General features: G+C 34.6%; 3 protein-coding genes across 4 annotated transcripts in view; 1 reads left to right on the forward strand and 2 right to left on the reverse strand.

Moving 5' to 3' along the window:
- LOC149902965 (RNA/RNP complex-1-interacting phosphatase) overlaps nucleotides 1-21,769 on the reverse strand; it is a 66,999-nt gene extending 45,230 nt beyond the window's left edge. Inside the window, exons 1-2 of one of the 2 annotated variants that reach the window (XM_090109173.1) lie at nucleotides 21,637-21,769; nucleotides 21,482-21,557 (exon numbers count right to left, since the gene is read on the reverse strand). In XM_090109173.1, the coding sequence (XP_089965299.1) occupies nucleotides 21,482-21,557; nucleotides 21,637-21,659 (99 nt within the window). In that variant the 5' untranslated portion in view covers nucleotides 21,660-21,769. The remainder of the gene's footprint in view (nucleotides 1-21,481; nucleotides 21,558-21,636) is intronic. The other variant, XM_090109172.1, reaches the window with a different exon arrangement.
- Nucleotides 21,770-23,258: 1,489 nt separating this feature from the next.
- LOC149902966 (protein DPCD) lies at nucleotides 23,259-25,193 on the forward strand. Its single transcript, XM_090109496.1, has 4 exons — nucleotides 23,259-23,374; nucleotides 23,484-23,875; nucleotides 24,408-24,644; nucleotides 24,960-25,193. The coding sequence occupies exons 1-4, from the start codon at nucleotides 23,359-23,361 to the stop codon at nucleotides 25,062-25,064; spliced, it is 750 nt and encodes a 249-aa protein (XP_089965622.1). The 5' UTR covers nucleotides 23,259-23,358; the 3' UTR covers nucleotides 25,065-25,193.
- A 51-nt stretch (nucleotides 25,194-25,244) lies between these two features.
- Nucleotides 25,245-26,535, reverse strand: LOC149902967 (nucleolar protein 16). The gene is made up of 3 exons (XM_090109497.1): nucleotides 26,334-26,535; nucleotides 25,991-26,242; nucleotides 25,245-25,778 (listed from the first exon to the last, which is right to left on the reverse strand). The coding sequence occupies exons 1-3, from the start codon at nucleotides 26,429-26,431 to the stop codon at nucleotides 25,523-25,525; spliced, it is 606 nt and encodes a 201-aa protein (XP_089965623.1). The 5' UTR covers nucleotides 26,432-26,535; the 3' UTR covers nucleotides 25,245-25,522.
- Nucleotides 26,536-26,716: the final 181 nt, after the last annotated feature.

Consider the following 26,716-nt stretch of genomic DNA (forward strand, 5'->3'; position numbering starts at 1 on the left):
CAATAGTTTATATGCCAGCTGTACAATCGCGACAATAGCCTGTTATAGTAATAGACCGGGAGATACTGACACAAAATTTCGAGTCATTTGTAACAGGATGGCGGTTCTACAGGGTTCTTAGTACGCAATGACAAAAAGAAAAATGATGGTGTGAACGCTGGTACCGGCGGCTTAGTCGCGTGGGCGTTAGTCGAACTCATCAGAAAATAGCGAAAGTCAAACGATTTGTAACAGTATGGCACTTATTTTTCCTGTAAGTTTGAGGATCAACGAATATAAATACAAAATTTCAAAGATCTAGGTGTTGGAAATCTTCACTTATATAAATTAATAATAAATTTATTTTTCAAGTATGACAGCACTTTTTCCCCCTACTAGAAGTATGGCAAATATATTAATGGTCACATTTTATCAAATACTCCCCAAAAAGCCAAATGCAATACTGGTACAAAAAGATAGGCGAAATAAAAAAATTTTGCAGATTTTCGGCGGTATGGCGACCATTTGGAATCGTCCGAAAAGTATGGCATGGCGATTTTCGTAAATGGCTGCACGACGATGGTTACCTGTGCAAAAGTTAGCTTGGTACAAATGGTTGAATAATTGTTTTTTTTAAATCAACACATTCGCGTCGGTATGGCGGGCTGTAAGTCATACCGGAAAAGTATGGCATGACACTACCGCCTACTTCTTTTTTATGGGCTATCGGTAAATTCTAAAATTTTTGTGTTACAAATCGTTTGACTTTCGCTATTTTTCCGACGAGTTCGACTAACGCCCACGCGACTAACCCACCGGTACCAGCGTTCACACCATCATTTTTCTTTTTGTCATTGCGTACTAAGACCCCTGTAGAACCGCCATCCTGTTACAAATGACTCGAAATTTTGTGTCAGTATCTCCCGGTCTATAATCTCAATAATAATTGGAAACGCGTGCGACCAACTACCATCACTGATTGATAGAGGCATAAACCACCCACGAGCCGCGCATCATTCGCACTCTAACTTTAATAATGAAAGTTTATATTTAAAGCTTCGGTGGTCCCATGCAACGTGTATGCAAGGACGATAAAAAATTAAAATGAATTGGGTTAATAGCAACAATAATTGCGCGATGCAATGCACGGTAAGCCACCATTTACTTAAACGATATTACAAAAATTAAAAGCGCTGTATCGTGTTATTAACTTTCATGTTTTATAATTATTCATATTGTTATTAGAATAAAAGAATTATTAATATTGTCAATTATATGTTACATATTGTAATTGTAAAACGAAATAAATCAACATCTAACTATGTCAATAATAATGGTGTACATGCGTGGATCTCACTCGGTTACTCATTGGTTATCAATACATATAATAAAATTCTAGAAAAGTGGTGTCTGTACACTGAAAATATGTAAAAAAAAAATAGCAGGGGTTATTACTAAATCGATCCCAAACCCAAAACTGTTGTTAAAAAAATTTTTGTCTGTTTGTCTGTTTGTCTGTATGTTTGAACACGCTAATCTCAGAAACGGCTTATCCGATTTAGATGCGGTTTTCACTAATATATTGTGGTAAGCTTCATTTAACATTTAGTGTTTATTTCATGTCAATCGGTTCATAAATAAAAAAGTTATGACCATTTAAGTAATCACAGCGAACATTTGCTGAGGCATTCTAATACATGAATTACTTTATTACGTAAAATTATACGCTAAAGTTATTCCTTGACATGTCCAGATGATCATATCGAAAGTCCCCAAGCGTGGGGGGGGGGGTGGTTATGCTGAGGGGGTAGTAGGGGGGGTCAATGGACCTTTATTTAGATTTTTGCTCATAAGTCTAAAACCTGCACAAATATGTAGCATTATGGTTACTTCTAGGTAAATTTTCTATATAAAAGGTCTTTGAAATTATGTCGTAGGTATTATTTTTAACCCCCGACGCAAAAAGAGGGGTGTTATGTCCGCTATGTGTGTATTGCGTGTCTGTCTGTGCCACCGTAGCTCGCTAACGGGTAATACAAATTAGATGCGTTTTTTTGTTACATTAGTTGTTTATTATATTATATAGGGGTAAGTGGGAATGAAAAAAACGAATGTTAGTTGTTAATGTAGGTTATACCCAAATGATATATCAAATGAAAATAGACGACATGTCAGAAACAATTAGTCAAATTTTATCAAAATCGGTTCATCCATTTATTTGATATAGGGGTAAAAGTGGGAATAAATAAATGAATTTTATCAAATATACTCAAGTGACGTATCTAATGAAAGACATGACGTGTAAAGTACAATAAGACATATTTTATCAAAATTGGTTCATCCATTTATTGGATATAGGTATAAAAGTGGGAATAAAAGTTGTCAAATAATATACCCAAGTGGCATATCAAATGAAAGGGCATGACCTGACGTGAGAAGTATGATGAGGCATATTTAATCAAAATCGGTTCATCCATTTATTGATTTATAGCGGTAAAAGTGGGAATGAATAATCGAATGTGGTCAAATAATATAATCAAGCGGCATATCAAATGACGTGTGAATTACAATTAGTCATGTTTTATCAAAATTGGTTAATCTGTTTATTACATATAGGGCACCTTAGGGGTGATAGTGGGGATAAATAATCCAAATGGAGTACCAAACGAAAGGATATGACATGTACATAATATATAGGTATGATTAGACAATAGACATGGTTTAGATCAAAATCGGTTCTGCCATTTACTAGGGGTGAAAGGGAAAAGTTGAACGTCTGTGAAAGTAGAAGGAATATGGGAGCGGGAGAATAACCACATCCTGGAAATTTTGAACTCTTCTGTACCTAAGTTTTATACCTAGCTCAGTTTAGTAATAAATTTTACTAACAGTTCTTTTGTGTTATTATTTATTTTATTTCTTAACTTTATAATAATGTGTAAGTAAGTATTTATAATTTAGTTATATATGATAGTACGTGTTTCAAGACGTGTTTACTCAATAATTGTGTGTTAAGTAGTAACTACTATGCAGTCACTATTCCACGCGGACGAAGTCGCGGGCACAGCTAGTGCTCAATAAATTTTAATAAGTATAATTGGATGACGACAGAATCAAACATTCTCAATAATATTGATTTAAGAGCCGTGTAACAATTCATGACTATAATAATAGAGAAAGTTAGAAACGGTAACTGCCGACGGTCCAAATCTATTGAACACAATAATAAATTCTTGACAAATCGCAGAATATTTTGAATATTGTACTATAAAGGCTTTGTTATATTATGAAACGAACAATTGCCATTTAAGCATTTCATTATTAACGATCTCTTTATTAATCACAAGCTAATAATCGTATTTTAATTTCCTGATGACGATTACGGTTAACCCTCTTTAACTCTTGAAGATTGACGACAGACTTAAAACTTCGAAACACAAAAGCTTATAAATGAGCGAACGCAGACGGGGCGTTGTCATCACGATTATCATGTCCAGAAATTGATGGTGACATCACCTCAACAATACCATAATAAAAATGCCATAATACAACTAACGAAAATGAATGATGACAGCATTACACCAACTATTTGACGCAATCACGGGGTACGAACTCCGGCCGATGCTTCACTGTTTACACGTGGAATTATCACAACCAAAATGCATGGATCATAAAAACAAAATGAACTTAAAAGCCACTTAAACACTAAACAAACAGAAATGGGCGAAGATCAATATCACACCCACCGATTCTGTCAACGCAATTAATACAACTATTATGGTCCAAACTCCGTTTTAGCATATTGGTACTAATAACCAATTAATAAGCACTATACATAATAGAGTTGCTCAATTTTAAACGAAAGATAATAAGAATTGTTATTCTTTGTAGATACATTTATTTCCGTAGTGTTCTATTGAGGTTTTCAATTTCTCCTCTAGTACCGAAAAAAGTTACAATGAAAATGATTATAAAATGATTAGAAATAGGTCACTAATTTTCCGCACACCAAAACCAGATATGAACAGACAAGCAAGGTTATTGTCTCAGTGGCATCGCTTTGATCGTTTTCTTTGGCGATTAAGGGCATCTTTACACCCTAATGAATATTCAAAGGCATGCAGGGGGAATCGATACACGTAGGTACTCTGAAAGCGGCAGACGTGTGACTAGATTCGGTTCGAATTTTTACGAGCTTGTAACATTATATCATTACAAGCCGATAAGCGATAAGTGCAATGTATTAGGGCTTGTGCTGTTGGCCCAATAAAGTGAGGACGATATCGTGCCACACTACTTACCGCCCAATATTCCCAAGCGTGTCATTTGCTTTTATGACTTTTTTATTCGGTTTGATAGCTGAAGAAATGCAACACCCGACCAGAATCAAATTTCTATGATAATACTCGTGTAACATTAACATAATACAGACAATAACAAGATAAAAAGTAAAACAACTAAAACCCAACTACGACAAAAAACGACGCTGAAAAAGTATAAAACAAAAGTTAAATTGATGAACTAATAAAGAAGCTATGAACGAAAAGATGAGAATTATATGCAATCAGCCCATGAATACAGGTAAAGTCACAAGCAAATGCTAGTAATATATATATATTCAAAATGTGCAAGTAAAAAGCTTTCAAATGATACCAAACACGGCATATTTATCTTAACTTTATTTTTTTACTCTGTATGTTTTGTCCGCTAGAGGGCGCCACATTAGATTTTGTGAAACCCCATATAGCCTATAACCAGCGGACAATTAAGACGCTTCTAATGATATGTCATTTGTCGAATTCTGATAAGTAGTTTAGAAGTTACGAGGGAACAGATGAACATACATACATACATACATACATATATACATACATACATACATACATACATACATACATACATACACTCGGCAGAGGTGTACTGCTACGTGGCGCGTCCCCAGGTTGCGGATAGGGGAATGCCCGAGGCTCGCATTATGCGACACAGGGTAGGGGTGAAATAAAATAGCCCCCGCGGACAAAACACAACCCGATGTCAGTGGTCTAGCGTGCCCAGGACTGGAAGGCGACAGGGTATTGTCGTCGCTAGCGCTCCCCCCTGAGGGTACCAGGTCCCACCTCAGGCGTAATTAAGTGGCCTTACTCCGGCAACCGGGGCTCTGCCGGAGCGGACTGTTTATTCCCTAGGTTCTCGTGGGAACAAGATGGAGTCAATTTCAAAAAAAATAAAAATAAAACGATGGAAGAGGAGGATTTAAAGAAGGCATTAGAGCGACATGAACAAACAATCGTTGCTCTAGCAGAATTTATAAAAGGGAAAATGAATGTCCACGGTGAAATCCGTAAATATGTAGCCACACTAGGTAGCTCTTTCAAGAGGGTTGTTGAAAAATTAGAAGTGCAACAACCGCCAACTTCTGTCACAGAAGTTCAAACCTCGCCGTCGCTTTTCAGAACATATTCTGAAACAACAGCCAAGGATACCGAGGTGGAAGAGGTCAGCAAAGCAACAACTCCCCAAAGTAGGAGAGTGCGCAAGGTGAAAAGAAAGGAGCGAACTTCACCAGAGGAGACGACAAGACTACAGAAAAAAATTCGAAGAAAGGAGACATCTCTGTCACTTGTGGATCAAAAAACGGAATCCGAAATAGAATGGACAGAGGTAAAGAAGAAGAAGTGCAAAATGAAGAAACCAATGAAGCGAGAAAGACCTAATGCGCTCATTATTCGCCCAAAGGAGAAGGAACAATATGCCGATATCCTGAAACGAGTAAAGCGGGATCCATCAGCAAACCAAATGAGTGAGTGCGTCGATAAGATCCGCAGGACCACCTCTGGGGATATGCTCCTTATCTTGAGCAGAAAGGACAAAGATAAAGCTCCACAGCTGAAAAAGGCCATTTCCGAGCTCCTCGGACAAGACGCGACAGTCATAAGCAAAGTCCCGGAAGAAGATGTGGAAATCAAAGATCTCGAGGAGTCAACAACAAAACAGGAGATCCTCGAAGCACTCCTAAAAGTAGTGGGTCAAGCCGATGTCGATAATATCACACTCGACAACATTAAAAACATGCGTAAAGCTTACGGAGGCACTATTACGGCATCGGTAAGACTTCATTCAAGGGTGGCCAAACAAATCTTAGAAAATGGCAAAATTAAAATAGGATGGGTCAACTGTCGAATCAGAAGATATATAGGTGGCGCTAGTGCCATACGTAACATCAGCTCTCAAGTTTTTTACAGTTTAAAATTATTAATAGTACAAAAGTTAATAAAAAAGTGTGTTCAAATTAACAAGTAATCAGTAAATAAGTGCGATTAATGTTATCTTCGTCAACAACCTGCGATTTACGTGGAAATACGGAATTCAAAACCATCACATACAACGACCGTTACGTCAAATTTGGAACAAAGAAAGTTGGAGACAGAAACTATATATTTTAAAGTTTAAACCTAACAAGTAGTAAGTAAAGTATCGGAAACAAAACGTAAGTAAAATAAAACGTAAGTAAAACACAATTATTAGAGATATTAACGTATAAAATTGACATTAAATGTCATTAAACAAAGAACAGCTGACCAACAATTAAATTATAAAGTAACACATTAACGTTTTGAATATACATTGTACAACTTTATTTGAAATTGAAAATGGATAATATTACTATCCGAAAGAAAACACTCCCTAAACAAAGGTCTGAATCAAATTTACAAGAAATATTAAATGATTCTTTCTTAAGTTTATCCAGCTCAAGTTACACAGATTTATCTACAAAGACTACCCAACATATATCTACTCCAAATACTTCAATAGTGTTTAATGAGAATCAAGAAATAAACAAATTACAAACCGAATTAATATCCGCACAAGAATCTATCTATAACCTAACAAAACAATGTTATAATCTTAGACAGACCTTACACGAAAGTGAGAAAAAAGTGCAGAATTTGATTAGTCTAATATTTAAAACTAAATCAGATAAAAAATTTACAAGAACAACATTGAACAAAACGCCTATAAAACAGACAATAACAAATATAAGTTTTAAAACACCACGGCACTCACCTTTAAAATACTACAATGAAAATATATTTATTCACAACACTTATCCTAAAATCAAACAGAAAACATTTAGTAACTTACAAAAAAAACACAATTCTCAAAACTTTACTACAGATATGGGTTTGGACAAAAATACTTTGAACTACAACATTACTAAGCCACTAATAATAAACAAAGAATGTGACGGTACCGACAAAAATAAAATTACTAATTGTCAACAAACCATAACAGATGTCAGCACAAAGGTAATAAAACGTAAAATTATAATTATGGGTGATGAACGCGTTAGAAATTTGTCTATAAATATGCTGGAAAAACGAAAAAATAAGTGGAATGACTCTTATGAAATATTTGGCTTGTCAAAACCGCATGCTTCTTCTAGCGAAATATTAAACAGTTGTGAAAGTTTTATAAAATCTATGAATCATGAAGATATATTAATATTGGGCTTAGGTTCCAACGACAAAAATCCATATCAACTTATTTCAGGTTTACTAGACTTAATGGGTAAATTAAAAAATAACAAAGTATTTATTCTAAATGTTAGATATAACCGTTACCTAAATGAAAAATTATTAAACGCACAAATAAAGCTATTTTTAAGAGGCTTTAAAAATTGTTCATATATTGATATTGACGAAGATTACAAATATTATAATTCAAGAATTAATTATATTGAAAATTTAATAAATAAAATAAACATAGAAATTGACAGCATCGAATACTCGAATACATTTTTAAATACAAAAAAGATCTTAGAAAGGCTTTCTTCGTCAAAAAAATGCAGTTTGTTAAAAAACAATGGAAATAAATCAATTCAAGTAAAAAAAGGTACAATTCCATATTATTTTAAAAATACAATAAATAAAAACACTTTAAAACTGAACAGTGAGGATACATCAAATAGTAATATATTACCGAACAATAAAAACTTTTCATCGAATCCAAATTTTTTTCGTCCCTAAATCCAGTTATTTGACAATATTACATCAAAACATAGCCGGAGCCATAAATAAGTCAGAAGAGCTGTACTTGGCAATATCTCAATTAAGTAAGTCCCACATTATTGACATTATATGCTTATGTGAAACATTTATTAGAAAAGGAAATGAACAGCTACTCAAATTACCAGGATATAAGTTGATATCATCGTTTTCTCGCAAACAAAAAAGAGGTGGAACATGCATTCTGGTCAAAGAGGACATTTCATGTACTAATCTAGACTTTATAAAGGATCTCGGTTGTAATTTATTCTTTGAGTGTTGTGGTATAGAGTTAAAACATTTAAATACAGTGATAATTTGTGTTTATAGAATTCCAAGTCAAAGTATAGATATTTTTATTGAAAAACTTCAACTTACACTGCAAAAATTTGCAACTAAAAATAAAAAAATAATAATATGCGGTGATTGGAATATTGATATTATTAAAAAAACTAAGTTTTCAGATGAACTCAATACTTTACTTCAGAACTATAATATTGAATGTTTAATAAAAACACCTACCAGGAAAAATTCATGCATAGATCATATAGCGACAAATATAAAAAGAGGCGTAACCGCAGAAGTACTTCATCTTGGTTTATCAGACCACGAAACTGCACAGATATTAAAAGTAAATATGACTAAGCCCAAATTAAATGTGTCCTGGTTTGAAACAAAAAGAGATTACAGTAAGCACAATATACGTAAATTTTGTGAGTGCATGGCATCATTGAGTTTCTCTGAAATACATGAATTCAATAACTTAAATGAATGCTTTAATACTTTTTATGAATTATTCCAACTGTTTTACAATCTCTGTTTCCCATTTATTAGGATTAAGAGAAACACAGGAAAACCTTACATTAATTGGATAACCAAAGGATTGAAGAAATGTTGTGTACGAAAGCGACTACTATATTTAAAAAGTATATATTACAGGAAAACATTTATAAATAGTTGGGGTTATTATATAAAATACAAAAATATTCTAAAAAGGTGCATTCTTAAGTCAAAGCAAATTCAATGTGAAAAAATTATTAAATTATCAAAAAATAAAAATAAGGCTTTATGGCACATGATATCTAATAATATTAATGACGAAAACAATATTAAAGAAATAGAAGAGATTGTAGTCAATAATAATGTATACAACTCAATGAATGATATATGTGAACAATTTAATAACTTTTTTATTAACATAACAAATCAAACGAATTTTAAATATGATGCAACTCAAATAAAAACGACATTGACTACGGAAAAATGTAATACTATATTCTTGACACCAACAAGCAGTGACGAAATTCTAAAAGTAATAAAATCCCTAAATAACACGAATTCCGTAGGAACAGACGGTATCAGTACAAAAATATTAAAGGCTTCCAGTGTACATATTTGCAAACCGTTATCCTTTCTTGTCAATTTATCTATGGAGCAAGGAACTTTTCCTAATGTTCTAAAAACATCAGTTATAAAACCGTTATATAAAAAAGATGATCCAAAAGATATTAAAAACTACAGACCGATAGCACTAATTCCAGTTTTATCTAAGATATTTGAAAAGGTAATTTTAGAAAGATTTCAAAATTATGTTGATAAAAACAAGATATTATGTCGGGAACAGTTTGGATTTAGAAAAAATAGTTCTACTTCTTTAGCATGCTTCGACATGATGAAAGAAATTATTCAAGCCTTTATTGAAAAAAAACCAGCAGCCACCATATTCTTAGATATGAGCAAAGCATTTGATTTTGTAGACCATCAATTACTCTTGTTTAAGTTGGAGAAATATGGGATAAGAGGAATTGCTAAAGAATGGGTAGCAAGTTACTTAAATGATAGATATCAGTATGTGGAGATTCATAAAATAATAAATCAAACACGAAATTCATATAGGTCAGAGAAAAAAGTTAATAAATCAGGTGTACCACAAGGAAGTGTGCTCGGCCCATTTTTATTCCTCTTATATATTAACGATTTACCGAGATCAGTGAAACACAAAACAGTTTTATTCGCAGACGACACTACCCTTATTGTTAAATGCACGGATAAAAATACATATGAGAGAGATATAAATACAGCATTACATAATATAGTAAAATGGTTACAAAATAATAATCTGAAAATAAACTTAGTAAAAACAAAAATAATTCAATATTATACAAAGAATTGCACCAAAATTAATCTAGATATAAAATGTAATGATCAAGTAATCGAACAGGTAAAACACCATAAATTCTTAGGTGTTCTGGTAGACGAAGGTCTAAAATGGGATAGTCATATTGAATATATTTGTGATAGGATAAATCGTTTCGTTTATGTATTACGTCGCCTAAGAGATACTGTATCTATGAATGCTGCAATAAATGCCTACCATGCATATATATCGTCGATACTATCTTACGGAATAATTCTTTGGGGACAGTCTTGCGAAGTGCGGAAAGTATTTGTGGCACAAAAGAAATGTATCCGAGCCCTGTGCGGATTACATCAAAGGGACAGTTGCAAACCAATGTTCGGTAAATTACGTATCCTTACACTGACCTGCATATATATAAGAGAAGTATGTTTATTTGTTAAATACCACCCAGAATATTTTAAAAAGAAAGGAGAAGTAAATTCGCATATGTTAACGAGGTATCAAAATAAACTGCACTTTCCAACATGTAGAATAAATCAAGCAAAAAATAGTGTGATATTTATGACTATTACAATATATAATAAAATACCGGATAACTTTAAGGATCTCCCAGTAAATATATTTAAGAAGAAACTGACGAAATGGTTAATGGAGAAACAATTTTATGATATTCAAGAACTTATTACATTGCGGAATCTGTGACAAGGAAGAATTAGTGACGTTTAACAATAGTGATTAGTGACGCGAAGAATTTGTGTAGTGTTGGTGTAGTGTAATTTAACTTATTTCCATTTAAATATTTGCACACCCAGAAAATGGGTAGAATGTATTAGCGCGTTAACATTGTAATAACAGCTTTTTTGTAACTACATTCTTGTAAATAAATGAAATTTGAATTTGAATTTGAATTTGAATTTGAAGCACCAAAAAACCTATTAAGTGCTACCGGTGCTGGAATTATGGACACCTCGCACATAATTGCAACAGCAAGGTAGACAAATCAAAGTGCTGCATAAAGTGTGGAGAGACTGGTCACAAAATTGCCGAGTGCACCAGAGACGCCAAATGCGTGCTGTGCCTAGAGCACGGGTCAATAGAGAATATTGCACATGTCGCCGGATCAAACAGATGTCCCGTCCTCAGACAGGCACTCCAGACGGTTAAAAAGGCGGAGCCATGCTCAAGGTAATGCAAATCAATCTTAACCACTGTGAGGCTGCTCATGACCTTCTTATGCAGACAACACGTGAGCTAAAACTGGACGTGGTAATCATCTCTGAGCCTTATAAGCACCTGAGCAGTGGGATATGGCTCACTGACAAAAATGGGAAGGTCGCCCTATGGGCCTGTGGTAAAAGCCCCTTAGAAACCAACAACAACAAGATCGCTAAGGGCTTTGTGAAGGCTAGGATCGGGGGAGTATACTTTTACAGCTGTTACGCCGCACCCAGTTTGTCAATAGAGGAATTCAACGATCTCCTAGACAGCATTGTGGATGATGTGAAAAATAACTTCCCAGTGGCGATAGCGGGTGATTTCAACGCCTGGGCGATTGACTGGGGTAGCAAAACCACGAATGCTAGGGGAAGGGCACTGATAGAGGCAATGTCTGCAATAGATGTGGTCTTGTTGAACAAGGGGAACGAACCTACATTTAGTAGAGGTGAAGCAAGCTCGATTGTTGATGTCACATTTGTAAGCAGCGTTCTCGCAAAAGAAAATACCTCTTGGCATGTCTCCGAAGTCTATACTGCGAGCGATCATCGAGCCTTATATTGGGAGGTATCGAGTGGGCAAGTGAAATCCAGACCAGTGAGGCAAAAATCAAATAGAAATGGTTGGAAGGTCAGTATTTTCGACCCCGAACTCTTCCATGTAACCATGGACGATCGACCAACTCAAGCACGGCATGCGTCGGATAAGGCTCGGGAGATTATGAGGAGAATAACAACTGCTTGTGATGCAACCATGCCTCGAAGACGAACAGGGAATCTGCCACCGGTTTACTGGTGGAATGACAATATTGCCGAGCTAAGGAGAAAGTGCATCCGTGCTCGACGACTCTCCCAGAGATGCAGAAAAACACCTCACTTTCAGCAACTCTACAAGAAGTATAAGGAAGCTCGCTTAGTGTTAAATAAAGCAATCAAAGAGAGCAAAAGAAACTCTTGGACCAAATGTTAGAAGAGGTAGAAAGTGATCCCTGGGGTAGACCGTACAAAGTGGTCATGAAAAAACTAAAATATAACCGAACTCCACCACCTACAAATCCAACCTTCCTGAAGAAAATAGTCACGGTGCTATTCCCGCAACAATCAAAGCTAAAATATAAAAAAAAATATGATAAGAACTTCATAATACCACCTGTCACACACAAGGAACTTATTGACGCCTGCGGTAGAATTGGAAACACCAAAGCTCCTGGATTGGATGGCATTCCTAATGTAGCCTTGAAACAAGCAGTAAAATCCGTACCAGGAATCTTTTTGGAAACCTTCGACGCCTGCCTCAAAGAAGGGATCTTTCCCAAAATTTGGAAATGACAAAGGTTGGTACTGCTCCCGAAAGGCAATAAGCCCCTCGACGAACCATCATCCTACCGTCCTCTATGTATGATAGATACAACTGGAAAAATACTAGAAAGAATAGTTCATAACAGAATTGAAGAAGTGGTCGAACCGCTACTGTCGAACTTCCAATACGGTTTCCGGAAAGGCAAATCCACTCTAGATGCCATCGGACTTGTCATGGACATTGCCAAACAAGCGATTTCCGGTGCTAGATGGAAAGGAGGTTCCAAGAAGTACTGCCTTGTTGCCACCTTAGATATAAAGAACGCTTTCAATTCAGCAAGATGGGATGTTATAATGACAGCGCTCTCAAACTTGGAAGTTCCAGACTATCTTCAGGACATAGTAGCCAGCTACTTTAAAGACAGGGTCCTCATATATGACGCTGAAGGTGGACCTAAGGAATACAGTGTAACCGGAGGAGTACCGCAAGGTTCAGTACTGGGTCCCCTTCTATGGAATATCATGTACGACGGGCTACTCAAATGTAAAGTGCCTAGTGAAACACAACTCATTGCATTCGCCGATGACCTGGCAGTGGTGGTAGTAGCCAAATACTTGGAGGAAGTAAACTGGGTTTTTGATAGGACTTTTCAAGTTATTCAAGAGTGGATGAACTCAGTTGGATTGGAGTTAGCAAAACACAAAACTGAGGCCGTACTCATCACCAGTAGGAAACTGCCAGAAACAATGTCACTCACAGTCGGTAACTATGAGATAACAACGCAGCCATACGTACGCTACCTTGGGATAATGCTCGATTCACGGCTAAGCTTCAACCAACATGCTGAGCATATAGCAACCAAAGCAGCGGTGGTAGCAACAACATTAGCCCGACTCATGCCCAATATTGGAGGTCCCAAACAACATAGAAGAAGACTGCTATCATCTGTGTCAACGTCCGTACTCCTGTATGGTGCTCCACTCTGGTCTGACGTGCTGCAAAAGCAACAACCCAAACGACAAGTCGCATCGACGTACAGGGTTGGCGCATTACGCATTGCCAGCGCATTTCGTACCGTGTCCGTGGAGGCATCATGCGTGATCTCAGGATTACTTCCAATTGAAGTCCTAGCAGAAGAACGGAAGAACTTATACATTCGCAAGAAATCCAGCACAACACTCACAATGGCTGAGTTGAAAAGGGATGAAAGACGAAGGAGTGTCGAAAGGTGGCAACGTATATGGGATGCCTCCACTAAAGGAAGATGGACTCACCGCCTCATTCCGCAAATTAAACCCTGGGTCAACCGAAATCATGGCGACGTCAATTATTACCTGACCCAAATGCTTTCTGGCCACGGTTGTTACCGAGAATACCTGCACCGGTTCAAACACGAAGACTCTCCAGACTGCACAACATGCAGCGGACAGGACGAAAACGCCGAACATGTATTCTTCGCATGTCCAGATTACCAGGAAGCTCGGCAGACCTGGAAAAGTATAGTAGGAGCAGAAGTTTGTCCTGAAACGCTAGTAGCAGCGATGCTCTCATCAAAACAAGCATGGGAAGCAACAAGCAACTTCGCAACAGAGGTATTAAAAGACCTACGAAGCAAGGAGCAGATGCGAAAAGCTGTGGCGTAAGACCTAAATAAGGAGAAGAAAAGCAGCAATGCTATACGTCCCCCCCCGTGAAGTAAAGCCTAACGGCCATCCCGCGGGGATATGGGGCTGGAGAAAGAGGGTTGTTTTAGTCGGTATGGATCATGACACCATGATCGAGACCGACATACCAGGTCGCAGATCATGACCTGAGATACTTAACAGTATTTTTTCCCTCTATAATAAAAAAAAAAAAAACATACATACATACATAGCCTGTCAAAATTATAACCCTCCTTTTGCTTTGCCGTAGTCGGGTAAAAACAATCGCAACCACCATGGAACAAGCTTGAAATATTTTAATTAAGCTTGATGTAGTTTTAAATATTTTTCTAGTGGGAACTACAAGTATCCCTTTCTATTCCTATATTATGTATTATTATTGGGAATTGCCATTTGGCAATGGTAACGATCATAGAGTGTATTCAAACAATTGACAGATAACAAAATAAATTACTTTCAAATATTGTCAAATATTGGTTTATGTGCTTTAAGTAATCTACAATGTACCTACATATTTCGTAACGCGTATAACCTAAGCTCTAAATCATAAAATATACTCGTAATTGGATACATCCTTAAATAATAATTTTGAATTCAAATACATAAACAATTCTGATAATTTTCCAACGCTTATGGACACACATAAACAACACGCGAACACACGAACGAGCGTCCAATTGTCCATACCTATAAATAAAAGATAAAGAGAGGCAGCTTCATATGTCACTAAGTTAGCTTTAAACAGGCCAAAACAAATAAAAATGAAGGGGACAATAAGAAACGTCCAAGCTTTATAACTTTATAAGAGAGCTTCGTGTGCGCGCATAATGAAAACAAGCGATCAATGTCGTTACACCAATTGTGTGAGACGCTAGACAGATGATATCGTCTAAATACATTGCGAAAGAAAATATTGTTATTATCAAAGAATTATTTAGCTGATTGACACCGTCTGTGTGCCTGTGAGATCGCTTAAGTCGATGAAAGTCAAAACACTCGTAAATAACGTATATTCATTGTGGCGCCTTCGCAATTTTAAAAGTGCCTTTGAACGATGCTTCATAAATTGAAACCCATTCGAAGTACAAAGGTTATCAATTTCGAATCTAGTTTTTAATTAAAATTGTAGTTATGTTATTTACTGCTAAACGAAACATCACATCAACATAATCTTAATGCAATTCAATTAATAAAATCATTAATAACTTGCTACGGCAATGTATTGTTCTTTTGACCAGACGACTTAAGGAAACCTAACCCTTACTAATAAATAACAATAAAAATCTTACATAGCTATAAGTTATATCAAATTACACCTACCGATTGCCATTACGGTAATATCCCTTTATAACTCAAACTAAACAAAACATCAAAATTTATGATCGGATCCCGTTGTATAAGGGAACGGAATGAAAGCGCCGCGGATGCCGAATAAAGGGATATTTCTTTGGAAAAAAAATGAAAAGACTTAGAGATAAAAAGTCTTCTATTCATAGAACGCAGTATGACGCACAGATGCTTTATCAAATATGAGATTAGCCTCTGAGCCGGGCTCTTCCCTTTATAAGGGAACAAATATTTTGACACGTCGGTAAGCAAATAGACACCATTGGTAATAACGGGATTAAGGTCACGTTTGGGCAATGGGCACCACATAAGCACAGTGTAGACCAAAATATTGACAGAAATCGATGTAAGTTTGGCTCCCAAGAAGCAACTCTTTTATTGATATCTATATATACAGTGGTGGACGTTTAATTAGAAACAGGTAACACGATGAAGTAGTCATCAAGTTTATTTAACATTTGTGTATTAAAGTATTAGAGATTAAGCATTATTTCATATGTAATAGAACACCCGTTTATCTAGTTTTATAATAAATTGCTTAATTTTAATCAAACGCTAGCTTAAATTAATAAAATCAAACAACTTTAGGTGAAGTCTGATTTCCGCGTATTTTCAGTCTGGACAACAAATTAGAAACAGCATGTTTCGAGTGTTCTAAAGTCAAAACCTATTAAAATGCCGTCAATATTTTTTTCATCTATAAATATTTGCACCGTTTTTTAAACATTCTATCTAAAAGTTTCTGAAAATTAATTTACTTTGCAGCAAAAATGGGTAAAAGTAAGATTCGTGACCCATCAACAAGAAAAATAATTTTAAGTTTACATTTTGAGTTTTGACAAAAACTGGAGTTACAGGAAAATTGCAAATCATTTAGAGTGTTCGATAAAAAGATATTCAATGTTACAGTCTATTTCAATAAGCATGGTAGTTCTGATCAAGTGTCTAGAAAAGCTGGACCATGAAAAATCACTGCTCGCGAGGATAGGCAAATGATTCTTTTGGCAAAAATGGATCCATTTAAAAGCTCAAATTCTATTATAAAATTAGTTTTTTCCGAAGATGAACCACGCCATGTGTCGATGAGATCGGTTTTCGGGTGGTAAGTCGAGGCAATTGTTTGTGAGAGACGCCAGGAAAGTACAGCTTCTTATTAGGCAGGGAACGACGATTTGCATTTACTAAGAAATATTGTTTGAGAACAGTCCGCCAGTGAAAAAGTTTTATTTTGGGACGAAAGAAATTAATTTAATCAATTCTGATGGCAAAAGATACGCGCGTCGTCCAGTTAACCATACCTTAGATAATAAATTAAAAACAGTAAAGCAAGGCGGAGGAAACATTATAGTATGGGGTTGTTTTTAGATTGTTATAATCTTTATAGACAACAACGGCTTTACAACGTCGTGGCTCAGATTGTAAGAGATTTTCACACGTTTGCAAAAACATATTTCCTAATAGAATTGGAACCTTTAAATGGATCTATCTTTGCGAAAAGAATAATTTACCTATCCTCGCGAGCAGTAGTTTTTCATGGTCAAGCTTTTCTAGGCACTTAATCAGAAGTACCATGCTCTTTGAAATAAACTATAGCATTGAATATCTTTTTATCGAACACTCTAAATGATTTGCAATTTTCCTGTAACTCCAGTTTTTGTCAAAATGTAAACTTAAAATTATTTTTCTTGTTGATGGGTCACGAATCTTACTTTTACACATTTTTGCTGCAAAGTAAATTAATTTTTAGAAACTTTTAGATAGAATGTTTAAAAAATCGTGCAAATATTTATAGATGAAAAAAATATTGACGGCATTTTAATAGGTTTTGACTTTAGAACCCTCGAAACATGCTGTTTCTAATTTGTTGTCCAGACTGAAAATACGCGGAAATCAGACTTCACCTAAAGTTGTTTGATTTTATTAATTTAAGCTAACGTTTGATTAAAATTAAGCAATTTATTATAAAACTAGATAAACGGGTGTTCTATTACATATGAAATAATGCTTAATCTCTAATACTTTAATACACAAATGTTAAATAAACTTGATGACTACTTCATCGTGTTACCTGTTTCTAATTAAACGTCCACCACTGTATATGTATATAAAACTCAAAGGTGACTGATATAGTGATCTATCAACGCACAGCCCAAACCACTGGACGTATCGGGCTGAAACTTGGCATGCAGGTAGATGTTAGGACGTAGGCATCCGCTAAGAAAGGATTTCCCGAAATTCTTGCGGTAACGGGGGAAAACGGGGATGCACGTACAAAGTCGTGGGCGGAAGCTAGTTGTCAATAAATATCGCACACCATAAATATTTTTATTTTTTATTTCGCCATACAATAGTATAAAACGAACGGGAAGAGTGAAGACGGAGCACTTTATTGTTAATTTATTGTTTAACTTTATTGTTTTAAATAGATTGTTGATATTAATTAGATTGTTGATATTAATTAGATTGTTAAATTATTACATGATCATGTCAAACATTTTCCAACTTATCTTCTCTAAATACCGATATGTGATAAAAAATCAATTCTTTGCCTTGTTTATACTCGATCGTAACTTAATTTACAGTGTCGGTTTCTACATTGAATAGCGTGTAAAATAGAGCCAAAGACGTATGATATTAAACAATATGAACTAATTCGCCCAACCAAAGGCATTCTTGGGCTGTCTCTAATATTGAGGGAGAAGCCGCAATCCGACCTGAATTTTGCACGTATTTCAATGAACGATATCGACTTCTATACAACTGCTCAATTATCGAGTCCTTTTAATATTATACCTCTCATGACATGCTCTTACCCAAAACAAATTCTTAAGGAAAAACCACATGAAATCGAGGTTAGATATAAGTAAGTAATTTGTACAGTCAGAAGCATAAATATATATTAAACTATTTGCAGATTAGCAAAAATATCTGTCACACGAACGAGTTCAATAATATCTGTCTGCCCGTATACAGCAAAAATATCTGACACTAGCGGTCCGCCCCGGCTACGCCCGTGGTACATATTTCGCAATAAAAGGTAGCCTATGTCCTTTCTCGGGTATCAAAATATCTCCATACCAAATTTCATGCAAATTGGTTCAGTAGTTTAGGCGTGATTGAGTAACAGACAGACAGACAGAGTTACTTTCGCATTTATAATATTAGTATGGATTAGTAGGCAGCATAATAAAGTGGCATCAAAATTATTTGCCTCCTAGGTGACGTCACATATTTATGCTGTGAGAGGTTATCACAATTATTTGCTGTACATTTTCGTCACATAATTTTGATGCCACTTTATTATGTTGCCTACTAATCACTAATGTCAGATATTTTTGCTGTATACGGGCAGCCGGCAGACAGATATTATTGAATTTGTTCTAGTGACACATTTTTGCACATCGCCCCCTAGGCATATATTATTGCTCGTGACTGTACATATTTCGGGTATAAAATGCATTTTTTGTGTATCTTAATTTTTTGTACGATAAGATCACCGTACTTTTTTAAAACTTTGAACAAGACTGGATATTTTTGTATGGATTATGATATTGTAACTGTATGTAACATCTAATCTTAGTCGTTCTTAATACGGTAATAAAGAGATAAAGAAAATTCAAGTTGCCTAAGATAATATTATAATAAACAAAAAAGATCAGATAGAACTTTACAAAAGCATGTTTTTGAACGCGTACAATTTTTTTGAATCGCATGTTAGAAAATGATAAAATAAAAATAGAAAAAGTTACACAATATTATTTTATAATCAAATATTTACAAAAACATCCAAAGTTGTCTGCAAGTAAATAATTCGTAAAGGTGCCACAACCTATTTGTCCGCTAAGGAAATCTTGAAGCCCACGATTCGATCGAATGCAAGCAAATCAAACAATTGATATTATAGCAATGCAAATGCTATGCAGAACAAATTAACACTGATCGGAGCGATGTTTGTCGTCTAACTGTAGTGCTCAAGTGTGCGACGGCCTCACAGTTAGATAAATAAGTATTGTGCGACGTAAGTACTTCTTCACCAATAATGCATTTCATTGTCGGTTCCCTTTTGTGGCGCAGGTGCAAATTCCACTAATTCAAGAATAGCCGGCCACTATTAGTCGCTGATAGATATTCAATGTTTTCACATGCTCTCTAATAGATGCATAGACGTAACGTTGTTACAGTTATCCTTGCGCATTTCCACGTTATATATATTTCGAATAACTATACCGTTTTTCGGTTCGGATATTAACACCCTGTGATTGCGATAGCAAATAGTTACTAATATGCTAGATGAAAACTTTACCTTACGAGACTATTACGTACAGATGGTGCTTCCAAAAAATCTATTAAACCTTTGAACATACCGTGTAGGATAACGTAAATAAAACTAGAAAATAAAAAGAAAAAAAATGTGCCCAAATGTTGTAGCAAAACTTAATTTTACAGGCCTGCAACGATTACAGTTTAAATAATAAAATTTGATTGCGCGCCATCTATGTAGCGTTCAATGAACCACGCATTGTTCGAATAAATAATTCTACGAGGGATAGTAGATGGCGGTAATATAAAAAAATCTACAAATGTATCTAATAATTAGTACATATTAGTAAAATTTTATAAATACCAATGTTTACTAACGAAATTAATCTTAGATATATATAAAAATGAATCGCAAAATGTGTTGGTAAGCGCATAACTCGAGAACGGCTGAACCGATTGCGATAATTCTTTTTTTATTATATTCCTTGAAGTACGAGAATGATTCTTATTTATGTAGAGAAAACGTAAACATGTACCAGGGGCGAAGCCGGGGCGGACCGCTAGTTAGGTATATATTTATGTTGAGACTAAATTTAGTCCAAATCCATTCAGTGGTTTAGGCTGTTTCCACACAATGATTTTTCAATGCGCAGATTTTATTCTTGCATCACACCCCAGACACTCCATACTAAATTATCGTTTTGACAGTCACACTGTAGGGAGTGCAAATGTGTGTGTTAACGCTTATTAATTGTGACTAGCGTAAAAAAATTTGTGTTTTTCTGATGAAATACATCCGTAAACAGCACAATTATATCTAACCATTTTCTACGAAAAACGATAACCACAAATCCAAAATAATAAAATTACTTTAAGTCAATTTGATTAATGTTGTCAATCTTCGTTGCGTATCGTCCTTCCGGAAAAATGCGAGCCATCCAATAGCCTGATCGTGCGGGGTGAGGTGTTTAATTTTGGTGGGAGGCAGAGAGTGTCCGTTCTGTAGCGTTTAGCTACTATTATGTATTCTGTGCTTGCATATTAAATTCCACAATCAAAATTGTGCACACTGAATTAATATTTCGTACATTTTTACACATTGTTATTTAAGTATTTAATATTTATTTATTACCAATATCATAGTAAACTATGAAATAAATTTGTTTCTATCCCGGGTCAACCCAGGCAGAGTTTGGACGAGCGGCTTTAAAAATCTAAGTAATCATTACAAATTACAACTCATAAAGACATCATAATATTATTACAAGTGTGTATGGATGGTACCTACCTATATATTTATAGGTTTGTAATATTCAACATTGCTAAAGTTACTAAGATCATCTTATATACTTATGAAAAATCTAACTATGTATAAGTATGTATTTTACCCCTGTTGAAAATACATATAATTTTGTGTTCAGTTAATAAAAGGAAAAAAACAAACTGTTACACAAGCCAAGATATCTCAATTTATAGACTAATTATTGTAATATAGTCATATTATATTCTCTAATATTTATTTTTCTACATACCCGGTGGAGTGGAACCTTGAAACAAATAATCCGAGTGCCTTCTATAACTTTACCAAATGCTTTATAGGGTATCCATCTGAAATATGGTTTAAATCAGAACCAAACAGTAGTAATACAAAAAATACAAAAGTATAAATAAAACACGAAAAACCTACCTATCAGGAATTTTAGGAGCCATTTTAAAGTATAGAAGATAAAGATTAAAGACTAAAGTTAAACTATTTACTATACTGAATGTAAAATTAATATTTTTTATTTTATTTAAATGACTATTTTGTAAATATAAACTATAACCTCAAAACGCAATTTGTCATTTTAAATTTTAATTCGTGACGTTTATTATTTTGTTTATGGGAAGCACAGATTAAGTAATAAATATCCTCAAAAATGATCTTCAAATTAGAGCTAGCGCGCACGAGCAACTTTGTGTCCGCAACTATTTTGTCTCCGAAACTATTTTGTCTCTCCACCCATGGGCTAGTATGAAAGTGCGCGCACGTAGCGACGCAACTCTCCATACAATTGATGGGAGAGACAAAATAGTTGCGGAGACAATGTTGCTCGTGCGCGCTAGCTCTTATGGCTGGTTCACACTTTGATTAGTGCGAGTGCAGGTGATTAGTGCGAGTGCAGGTGTGTAGTGCGAGTAGTGTCCAATTCAACTGCGAGTGCAGGTGATTAGTGCGAGTGCAGGACAATGGTGAAATTCGCGACGCTACACACTACGCTAAACACTAAACACTAAACACTCCTGTCCAGACGTGTTTAGGCAGGCACATTGCGAGTGAGGGGGAAGGGAGGGCGCGCGGGACGTGGCTACTCGCAGTCCACTCGCAAAAAAATAGAACACGCTTCTATTCACTTTACTACACAGCCTACTAAACACTCGCACTAAACAGTCGCTGTCCACACGTAGTACTACTCATCACCTGCACTCGCACTAATCAAAGTGTGAACCAGCCATTAGGGAATTTGCAGGATTTTTTTTTTAATTTTTTTTTATCCGCTATGTAGTCTACTACAGCATTTTGACAAGGTTTTGACCACAGTTTTCACGTTATCCGATCCAATATCAGTGTTGGACGCCGATCCGATAAATAATATGCAGTAATTAATTTTAAACTTTTAACAACAATTTTAATATTGTTGTTAGTCTATACATATAATAAATCTGTAGAAGGGTCAATTCTGTACATTGAAAATATTGAAAAAATAAATAGCAGGGGGTGTTACTGGATCGATACCAAACCCAAATATGTGATTAAAAAAATTTTTGTCTGTCTGTCTGTCTGTCTGTCTGTCTGTCTGTATGTGAAGACATCACGTGAAAACTAACGGTTCGATTTCGATGAAACTTGGTATAATTATACCTTATTATCCTGGGCGTAAAATAGGATACTTTTTATCCTGAAAAAATACGAAGAAAAAAAATAATCTTAATTTTTCAGTTTTATCCATAGACGTTGTTCTGTAGAACAGCGAACACACGTTGGGTATTATTATAGGCCTAGCCGTATTTGAGTCCAATAGATATTTATAAGATGGTATTGTCAGAGTTACTCAAAATGGAGAAATAAACCATCCACGCGAAGACCGACATCCGCGCGGACGGAGTCGCGGGCGGAAGCTAGTTTTTAAATAAATTAATGGTAGAGGACTCTTGGTAAAGTTTATTTCACGAATGAAATCTCGCGGACAATCAAACAGAATAAGTAAACCGAAATAAACTAGAATCTATACTTGACACTTGACAGGTGGTTGACACTTGACAGTCCATTCAGATCTACGATTCAGATACATAAATTTTTATTTAAATTTTCGACTTTACGCCAAATAATTAATATTGTTTTGTTTGCGATGAATACTATTCATTACTTATGCTGGAACTTGGCTGTAACCAAACATCTAAAGCTCTAAATTTAAATTAACATATATATTTTGTATGATGTTTGTATTACACACAAAACATTATCAAGGCACAAAATAATTTTAAAAATTTTAGGCAACACGTCTAATGGTTACCATAGAAACAAAATGAAAAGAAAAGTTTGTTTGGTCGAAGCTTATGAATCGGATAAAGCTATATTTGAAGAACAAGTAATACGACGATTTAAAGAAAACATGTACAAAAATACAGTGTGGTACAGATCTTTATTAAATGCAGAGAAAACGTGTTTAAAAGAAGATAAAGTAAGAAAAATTCACTATAAATTTGATGATGACAAAGAAATGGTTGAAGAATATAATGTGGATACTAAAGTGCTACTCCGAAGAGCATGGAAGTCTAAAGGAAAACTAGGTAGTGAAGGGAAATGGGATGTTGAGATAGGAGATCCTATACCAGATGCAGTGCAGCCTATAGATTCTGCTGAAATTGTTGAAAGCAAAGACCAGGTATGTCAAACCAACTGTTGATACCTTATTTTGTTTAATATTAATATGAGTTATTAGTATCATAACAAGATATTCATAGACTTATGATATTCTGTAGATAGGAATAAAACATATTTATTTTATCAAACTCGTACATAACTTTTATAATTTCCTTTTTTCATTTTATTATTAGACTAGATTTCCGCCCGCGGCTTCGCCCGCGTTTGCAAAGGAAAACCCGCATAGTTCCCGTTCCCATGGGATTTCCGGGATAAAAACCTATGTGTAAATCCAAGTTACCCTCTATATGTGTGCTAAATTTCATTGTAATCGGTTCAGTCGTTTTCACGTGAAAGAGTAACAAACATCCATACAAACTTTCGCCTTTATAATAGTATTAAGATATTAGATGTATCATATCACTGTTGTTTATTTTTATTCTGAAGGAATTTATAATGTAACATTAATGGCTTGGATCTCTATGTTTCACTTTCATCAAATAATCGCTTGAGTATTTTGTTCGTCTTCAACATGATTCTTATTTTTGTTTCAGCCAGTTGTTACTAGGCGCAATACTAGAGTTAATTTGGAATGGAGAATAAGAAACTTGTCATATCCAATAGAAACATATGGGTTAAAAGCAAACAATGATGAGAAATGTATCGTTGTCAGTACAACAAATAAGAAATACTATAAGAAGTTATTTATTCCTGAACTTACAAGACTCGGTTTAAATGTTGAACAAGCCAACATACAATCTTCCCATAAGTATAATACTCTCATTGTAATGGTAAGATTTATATTTTAACCTCTCAACCACCGAGCAGCCAGATCCGACCGTGACACAATAGATTTTCTATTGTGTCTGTGATTCCGGGGCCTGATGGATTTATATCTGTATTTTAATGAAGCTTCCAAAATCGATGGAAGCTTTTTTTTGTGTTATTACAGTTTATTAAGCATAGTATGTAATGTATACCAGTTATCAAAAAATAAACTTACTAACAGTAATCTGACTTATATTTTAAGATTTAACAGAGCAATAAAATTTTACTATTATAAAACTAGACTAGATCACTAATCATTATTAAATTTAAATTTACAGTACAAGAAGCCCCAACAACTATTAGATATGGAAAAAGAATGGTATGAAGAGCTGAATAATGTTAAATCAGTAAAGGATATTCCAAGTGATTGCAAAACTCAATAAAATTATTGATATTTACAAGAAATAAATTGTTTATTGTTCTTTGGACAAATGAGTGGTATTTGTAAGTTGTGTGCAATATTAAGGATGTCAATGCAGACTATTATAGAAATAAAATAAGTTTTAACAGTATATATTTTTTATTTTATACTTATACATTATAGGTTCACAAAGAATTGTTGTTAAATTACTTTAGTTATTGCAAATATGCAATATTTGCTGTAGAAATTCCGTAACTTTCAAACGTGTGTTTGGGTAGATTGATTTACATATAAAATAACATACAGCAAAAGGTAAAATTAAATATTCAGAGAGGATAAGTGACAGAGTTCAAATTCTTCACAGACATGTAACAGGTACATAATTTAAATTCCTCAATGAGTCAAAAGATTAAATAAATCATTGATTCTATCAAAAGGGGAATTCAATATCTTAAACCTACTATTTATGTAAAATATAACTTAATCACTATCATCCATAATTAACGCTTTTGCTTGTTCCTTGAGCTCTTCTTCATTTTCTTCTTTGTCTAACAGTCCTCTTGATTTCAAATATTCCCCATATTGTAATGGTATGCCCATAAATGTTTTCACTTTGGCCCTCAGTTGTTTCCATGTATATTGGTTATAGTTCTTTTTATCTTTTACCATTGCTTTATAATCATGGCCATATTTATCTAGTAAATAAGTAATAAATTCAACTTGTCCTTTTGGTAGCCTGAAAATTGTAAAATAAATAAAATTATAACATTTTCTTCAATACAAATTGAGCTTTTAACAATTTTATTAGATGTATAGATTTATAGCAATAATATATTTACACCCAGTGCCTGTAAAGTTATTGAAATACAAAACACATTTTATGGTGATCAAACCTAGGTACTGCAATTCAGCCAAATGTCATTTTATGAATACTCTTTATATACTTACATGAATCTCCTTTCTCTAGGGGCAGTAGCTTCTTCTTCTAATTTTTTGGCAACAACCTTTTTGCGAGATTTTTTAGCAACTACTTTTTCTACATCTGGAGCTTCTGGATTAACAATTTTCTTGGCTACTTTTAATTGCTCTTCTTTGAAACTGGGTATTTTTATAACTTTGTTAGGATCGTTCGCCAGACCCATATCTCGTAAGTTACGGGATGCGGATTTACTATGATTCCAGGCCTCCTTAAGTGCTTTACTAAAAAAATATTAATCATATTATAAACTGCGGAAACAAATACATATTATTATAATTCGTTATGTAAGTTAAAACCACGTGTTTTACAAACCATTTAATCGTCCCAGTACTTTTTTGTTTCAAATGCATTCTTTTACGGTTAAGTTTATGAAGATATTTCTTCTTCTTATGTTGCTTTTTTATCTTCATATTTTAAGTTATTTAGTTCTTTAAAGAAAATAATATAAATTTACGATTTGTAAACAAGATATTTTGTGCGTTTTGACCACAGAGCAAGTTAAAAGTTTTGACTTTTGACGTAATTGTAAATTGACGTAAATGTTGCCACTTACCGCTGCTGCCAGTACAGAGTAATTATTATATTGTTGCCAGATGTGCATATATATTTTTTTCTCAATTATGATAATGTGTAAAGACTACAGTGTCAAGAAGAAAGATACCTGGTGCATATTTATGATTTTTTCACTCTTTGCA

Source organism: Colias eurytheme, chromosome 14, assembly GCF_061535395.1.
Source record: "Colias eurytheme isolate Ceu_HAF_F1 chromosome 14, ilColEury1 Martin Lab GWU primary, whole genome shotgun sequence".
Taxonomy (NCBI): domain Eukaryota; kingdom Metazoa; phylum Arthropoda; class Insecta; order Lepidoptera; family Pieridae; genus Colias; species Colias eurytheme.